Source organism: Hyperolius riggenbachi, chromosome 6, assembly GCF_040937935.1.
Source record: "Hyperolius riggenbachi isolate aHypRig1 chromosome 6, aHypRig1.pri, whole genome shotgun sequence".
NCBI classification, from domain to species: Eukaryota; Metazoa; Chordata; class Amphibia; order Anura; family Hyperoliidae; genus Hyperolius; species Hyperolius riggenbachi.
In genome coordinates this window covers 234187674-234195343 of record NC_090651.1, presented here as the reverse complement: position 1 = coordinate 234195343, position 7670 = coordinate 234187674, and the positions used below count along the sequence as shown (strand labels likewise).

Sequence of the window (7670 nt, the reverse complement as noted above, 5' to 3'; positions counted from 1 at the left end):
CCTCCTGCTCTCTCCCCTACTCCCTTCCCTGCAGGCTGAAAGATTAGATAGAAGGAGAGGGGATTAGCGGAACAGCGGGACTCAGCCGCGGGCCGACTCTTCCCTCTTGTCGGGTCCCCTCTCCATGCCTGAAATAACAGCAGCAGCGGCGGCAGCGGGGTGTCTCACCTTCCAGGCGAATCCAGGCAAAGATCAAATGTCTCCGGGCTCCTCCATGTACATTGCGGCTAACAGGAAGTAGTGTGATTACTACTTCCTGTTAGCCACGATGTACACAGAGGAGCCCGGAGGCATTTGATCTTTGCCTGGAGCCACCTGGAAGGTGAGACACCCAGCTGCCGCCGCTGCTGCTGTTATTTCAGGCATGGAGAGGGGACCCGACAAGAGGGAAGAGTCGGCCCGCGGCTGAGTCCCGCTGTTCCGCTAATCCCCTCTCCTTCTATCTAATCTTTCAGCCTGCAAGGGGAAGAAGGGGGGCACACTGCCTATGGGGGAAAGGGGCACACCTATGGCTAACTACCTATATTAGAGACATCTACACCTGGCCACCTATGTTAGATCACCTTTGGCTGGTGTAATGAATAGCGGAGATGCCGCCGCATGGGCAAGCGGCATGGCGGCTATCTCCGCGTTCCAGCCGGTGGCTTCTGCCGCGCAGCAACATGATGTTGATTCGCCTAGTCCTTCTAGTGCACACAGATGGAGAGCTACGCGCGCGCGCGCCAGGCGACAGGACCTTTATGCTGGTAGAAGGGGAGTCAGCTGATCATGCCGATCAGCTGTCTCCAGCTATGCTCTTGATTGGCTGAGTGACTGGGGCAGCGCTTTTGGTACATATAGGACTTGCCTGTCAGTTGCAAGTTGTCTGCTGTTGCGAATGCTTATGTGTGAGCACTCAGACCTTAGTCAGATCTTACAGTGTGTTAGAACCAGCCGGAGCTGGGAATTCACACTGAGTCAGATTCCGTTGATAGCCTTAAAGCACTATTGCATTGTTACTGTTTATGTGTTAGACTAGTTCCCAGGTGTTGAAACCAAGGACTTCACACCTAAGTCTAGGATATTGCTATATTGCTACTGTTTGTTAGATTAGTTCCCAGGTGTTGAAACCAAGGACTTCACACCTAGATTAGGATTGATATATTACTGTTACCTGTTATGATCTTTGGCTTTCCTGACTACTCTCCTGCTCACTGATTCGGTACTTTCGCCTATCTGATTAACTGTTCCAACATTGCCTGTACCTGAATATCGAATCAGTCTTCCGCCTCTGTACTTTATCTGTCCGTGTGTTGCCGACCTGGCTTGTCTGACCTTTCTGGCTGTCACCTAGCCCTTGGGTGATCAGCCTTACTGTACTATCTGTGACACTTGCTCTTCAGGTGTTCACTAGCTGCCAGCACAGGCTTATAGTCACCTGCTCCTCAGGAGACCATCTTGCAGCACAGTCAGTGGGTCTCTACCCCTCTAGGGTCCACTGGCTGCAGTACAGTCTGATTTCCTGCACCTCAGGGAATCCTTGGCTGCAGTACAATCTGATTCCCTGCTCCTCAGGGAATCCTTAGCTGCAGTCCAATCACAATCACTATTACACCAGTCATCACTCTTGCAGTCCAGTCAGTGGTCCCTGCTCCTCAGGTATCCAATGGCTGCAGTACAGTCTGATTTCCTGCCCCTCAGGAAATCCTCGGCTGCAGGTCTATCAGAATCACTCATTCCATTACGTATCACCCTTGCAGCCCAGCCAGTGATACCTGCTCTTCAGGTGTGCACTGGCTGCAGTACGATCTGAATTCCCTGCTCCTCAGGGAATTCTTGGCTGCAGTACAGTCTGTTATTCCTTCTCCTCAGGAGATCATCTGGCAGCACAGTCAGTGGGACTCTGCCCTCAGGGAATCCTTGGCTGCAGTAGTGTCTGTGTCTCCCACTTCTCGGGAGATAACTTCTCTGATTACTGTTGCACCAAACACTATACCACATTGGGTGTCCTGTGTCTAGCTATACTAGTATTATTGGTGATTCTGCAGATCACCACATAATCAGCTATAGCATCTGTATTATTGGTGATACTGCAGATCACCAATAATCAGAAAAAATCTGTGGTGCTGACACCAATCGTTACAGCTGGCTACCTATACTGCAGACATCTACACCTGGCCACCTATGTTAGATCACCTATGGATGGCTACCTATACTGCAGACATCTACACCTTACCTATGGCTGGCTACCAATACTGCAGACATCTACACCTGGCTACTTATACTAGAGCACCTATGGCTGGCTACCTATACTGCCTACATCTACTCCTGGCCACCTATACTAGAGCACCTATGGCTGGCTAGTAGCTACCTATACTGCAGACATCTACACCTGGCCCCCTATACTGGAGCCCCTATGGCTGGCTACCTATACTGCAGACATCTACACCTGGCCACCTATACTAGAGCACCTATGGCTGGTTACCTATACTGAAGACATTTACACCTGGCTACCAATACTAGATATACCTCGGCTTATACTATAATAAATAATTTTTCCGTGCTTTTTTTAGGGTATAAGTTGGGGCGTCAGCTTATACTCGAGTATATACGGTACACAAAACTTGGTGAAAAAGTTCTATCAAATCTATTTTGAGTATTTTCTTGCTTGCTGGTTGTGTAAGGGGCATTTTATGATAAGGTGTGAAAATACCACCTAGGAGAAAACTCAGGTGAAAAAGTGAATTACATATGGGCCATTTTGGTTTATATATGGATCCCATGGTTTCTTTATTTTAACTTTAATTGTTTATTTGCTCTGTGCGTTCATTTCAAGATACAATGAGATATTTAACTTTAATTTTATTAAAACAAAATAGGGTATTCTAAGACTTTTTACCTATAAGTGTAAACATTTGAAATCTGCAAGCTGCACGTGAGATCTGAAAAGCCTGGTGGGGTACGCTGAAAACATTTGGGGAAGCTAATAGAATACCAGGTACTACCACAATAATAACTAGTGTACAAACATTTATAGACAGTTGCTAAAGGGAAAGTACATATTAAAAAAAGTTTCAAATATTGATAGTTGAATCATGGATTATTGTCAATGTGGGACTGATGCAGCAAATTAAGAACGCTGAAAATTCAACATTAGACTTAACAGGAGAAGGAATTTCTGTCATCAGAGTCAGAACTTTGAACAAAGCTTTGGAAACTAATGATTACTCCTGATTAATACGTCAAGATGACAGGTATCAGTTATTGGCTTTCTGAATCTACTGTAATTGGTCCTGTTTTTTAGGATGAACAATGTAATGTATATTGTGTGAAAGGAATATTAGAGTACACTTATATGTTAAACTTCGTATGTGCCTACATATTTTGTCTTTGTGTTCCTGCAATGTTGTAATTACTGCATATTGGTATTATAAAATCTCCAAAATATTGGCTAACATCAACAATTCATTACCTATATAAATAATACAAACAACCTCTCCAGGGCTGTATAATCTCCATTTTCTTCACAATTACTATATTGTCACGTAGGCAAGATGGTGCACTGAAAGACGAATTGCTTTAAGTAATTAAATATATATAGATGTGCTCAGGGCAATTCATTACCAGAGAAGCTACATAATACTCTATGGCACAGAGGAGCTGTACTTGTAAGTTTACAGTCTGGGGAATAGTGTTTTATTTTAGTTACTGCAGATGAATCCTTATGGGATTGTTATACTAAAATAAAACTTTACTAAATAAATGTGCCATCAAAACTTTTTAGGTTGTCAAAGTAGAGTGTAAACTTGAAATCTAACAGGTCCAAGGTCATAATATATGTGGACATCCTAGATTCACAAGGCCTCTTGTCATTTGTGTGTAGCATCTGCAGTGAAAATGCTCTATGATAAATTCAGAGAACTTCTATTTATACAACCATCACTGCAGTTTCACTAACCCCTAGTCAGAGGGCTATTTGGTCATTGTAGCCCCTTACACACTCCTAGGAGTTCTGGTTCTCCATGAGCTTGCTGGGCAATCTGGAAGCACTAGCAACAACAAGGAAATCCAGTACATAAGTAATGAAGTCTTCTCTCAAGGTGCCAGTCATAATTTTACAATAAATAAAAAAAGACTATAAGAGGCAAATCCAATTGCAGTTAACAATTTATTGCCTCCTTTCTAGATCCCTATACTGTACATTTTATGAGGATTGGTGCCTGAGAGGGATTGTGACCTGATCTCTCGGGTGATATCGCGGGGCTGAGGCTGTAGAGACATGTTGCTAGCTCCTAGCCTAGTAAGATTCTCTGTTGCTATGCTAGTGGAGGAGGACTGACTGAGCAGTTCACACTGGCGTGACACAGAGCAGGTGAGGGGAGTGGGGAGAACTATGCTCTTGACAAGCGCTCAGCTGACAGGTCGGAGGCCTCTGTACACATGCTATATTCTTGGCCGATGCAGCTCGACCTGTTGCTTTGTCCAAGAACAGTCTAGTGAGTCAACTGCTGTCCACTGCTCTCCATTCCTAGTGAATCAGGGTCAGTGTGTGGTTGCAGCACTGCCGGTCCACACACTGTAGCATGAGCTGCATGATGCATCTGATAGATGTAATAAGCTAACAGTGTCACCTTCTACCATGGCCATGGCCAAAAGTCTGAGGTGGACTGCGTACCACCTCTGTATAGCTCCAGCACCATACTTTCTATAATCAGTAAATATGCTCAATGAGATACTAATCATTTTGACTTGCATGCAATTTTTTTAATAGACACATTTTTATTTTATTTTGTTTGCATATTTGCTTCCATCTTAACAACAGTGTCACATTCATCATATTGTTTTATTATTTTCTAAACATTTGACACAATCTAATAATAATAATAACAATAATAATAATAATAATAATAATAATAACAATAAGAAAGAAGGAATAGAGAAAGAAAGAAAGAAAGAAAGAAAGAAAGAAAGAAAGAAAGAAAGAAAGAAAGAGAGGGGAGAAAAAGGGTAAAGCATGCCCCCTTGCAGGCAAACCTTTAATCTGTTACACAGTTATTATTTAAAAATAACTTTTCCACAATAACTTTTACCACATGACACAGAAGAATGCATTGGTACGTTTATATTTAAAGAGCCCGTCCTCTTCCGTTGGTCCCAACAATGCTTTTTTGGAGTCCTGAATATAAAGGAGTTCCAGCAGCCGAGTAATCACAGTTCCTATTTCTTCCCAATAGTGAGTTAACTCAGAAAAGCTCCAGAGCATGTGAAGGTGTGTGACTACTCCAGCCCAGCATATACTGCATGGGTCTGACCTGATGTTACCCATTTTATGTAATCTGCATGGAGTATAGTGCAAACTATCGGTACATTTGAATTGCTGCAGTCTATCTTTAGCAGAGATTAGGGTTTCTTGTCCCCACTCCATTTTTCTTTCCCAACCACCGTTATCCAATGACCCTACATCCTGTACCTATCTATTTTCTGTTTTTTCAAAAGAAACACTGAAAATATTAATCAAGCAAAAATAAATTGTAGACAAAGGTTTTTTTTTTTCAAAGCCTCAGACACCAAGAACTCCAACTTCATCAGAGTGTTTCTACTTCAGACGAGCACAAAATTCTCTTTAACAAACTGAGCTCACATTGTAAGTCTGAAAATATCTAAATAACATCTTGTTTGGTAGGTTATCTTTACCTATGAACTCATCAAAGGTAAAACATTTCCCCATGGAGCTGTGTTGAAGTGCTTTAGCCTCAAAGGATGCCCAAATAGTAGGGTCAGTAATGGTAATAAACTGTATCAACATTGAGTTTCCCAATAGGGGTATATAAGGAGACCAAGTCAGCCAAAAATTAAACTAACCCGTGACCGGGGGGGGGGGGGGATAGAGGATCGTAGAGGACCAGCAAGGGCACAGAATGGCTACAGAGGCTTAGGGAAGCCCCAGATAAGTGAAACTTTTTTTTTTTACGGACAGTTAACATTCACTTTAAGAATAAGGATGTGATCAGTTTGATCAGCTGATAGATTTGTAAGGTTCTGATCTGCTGTGACGACTTTCTGATTTAATGCATGATCAAGATGACCAGCATATCAGAACCTTACAAATCTAACCGCTGATCAAACTGATCACATGCTTCTCCCTGAGTTCTCCTAGGCAGGACCATCCCTACTTAAGAACAGTGGCCTGGACAAACTCCAGAATAATTGCAGGTAATAATTATTTGGGAATGCTGAAATAGCTTTTAATGTTTTCGAGTTTCCAACAGAGGATGAACCATCTTAGCAAGAGCTTTCTTCACATCGCTGTTCCTTAAACTATATATAAAGGGGTTTAAAAGTGGTGCTACTACAGTATACATAACTGACATTAATCGATCCCCATACGTGGCATAACTTGCTTTGGGTTTTAGGTACACAGAAATAATCGATCCATAAAATATGGTGACCACTAGTAAGTGCGAGGTGCAGGTAGAAAATGCCTTCTTTATACCTGTAGAGGCATGTATTGTTAGTACTGATAATATTATATGAATGTAAGAAATTATGATAAGTGTAAATGAACAAAGTATAACAAGGCCACTTGTACAAAAGATGACCAGCTCATTGGTCCAGGTGTCTATGCAGGAGAGCTTCAGCAAGGGTGGGATATCACAAAATACTTGATTTATCTTGTTGTCACAGAAAGGCAACTTGAATGTCAAGATGGAATGAATCAAAATGTTGACCATTCCAATGATCCAAGAACCAGCAATGAGCAGAAAGCAGGTCTTCCTGTTCATTATAATATTATACAACAGTGGATGACAAATAGCATTGTAGCGATCATAAGCCATGGCTGCCAGTACATAGCACTCTGTGCCACCACACACACCAAAGCTGTACAGCTGCAGAACACACCCATAAAATGAGATGGTTTTGTTTCTTGACATCATGTTGGATAACATCTTTGGTACAGTAGATGAGATGTAACATATGTCTAGAAAGGAGAAGTTGGCCAGAAAAAAATACATGGGAGTCTGAAGATCAGGACTAAATTGATAGGCAAGAATAAGGGAGAGGTTCCCAAGCACAGTAACAATATAGATACATAGAAGTAGCACGAAACATATAAACTGGAGTTCTGGCGTTTCAGAAAGAGCCACAAGAATAAATTCTGATACAGACGTTATATTGGTGTCCGCCATTGCTGTCAGTATTTCCCTGAAGAAAATTTATTACATGGTTTATCTTCTTGGACCTACAGAATAAGTCTTATACATGATTATTTTTTAGTTATTGATTGAATAACCATGCAGAGAAATATCACTTTTAAAAAATAAACAGTTTTAAAGGATAACTTTACATGTTGTTAAACCTGGGAAATGTGACTCTGTATTTATTGCATGCACTTTAAAATAAGCACTATCCTCCTACTATGCTTTTGTTTCTTAAAGTAAACCTGCAATGAAGAAATAGCCTGGGGGGGTACTTACCTCAAGAGGAGGAAGCCTCTGGATCCTGATGAGGCTTCTCCCATCCTCCTCTGTTGCAGCGCTTGAAGCCCCCGAACACTGGGATAGGTAAATATTTAGAGTTGATACAGCGCAGGCACAGTAGCAGATTTTCGTTCGGGCTCAGGTGGAAATAGCCAAACCCACTCTACTTTGCAGGCCACTTGCGCATGCGCAGAAGAGCAAACGCGATAAGGC

General features: G+C 42.1%; 1 protein-coding gene across 1 annotated transcript; it reads right to left on the bottom strand.

The window, feature by feature from the left end:
• Nucleotides 1–6224: 6224 nt before the first annotated feature.
• LOC137522135 (olfactory receptor 5AP2-like) lies at nt 6225–7166 on the bottom strand. Its single transcript, XM_068242166.1, has one exon. It carries the CDS (start codon nt 7164–7166, stop codon nt 6225–6227), a length of 942 nt encoding a protein of 313 aa, XP_068098267.1.
• Between the last annotated feature and the right edge of the window lie 504 nt (nt 7167–7670).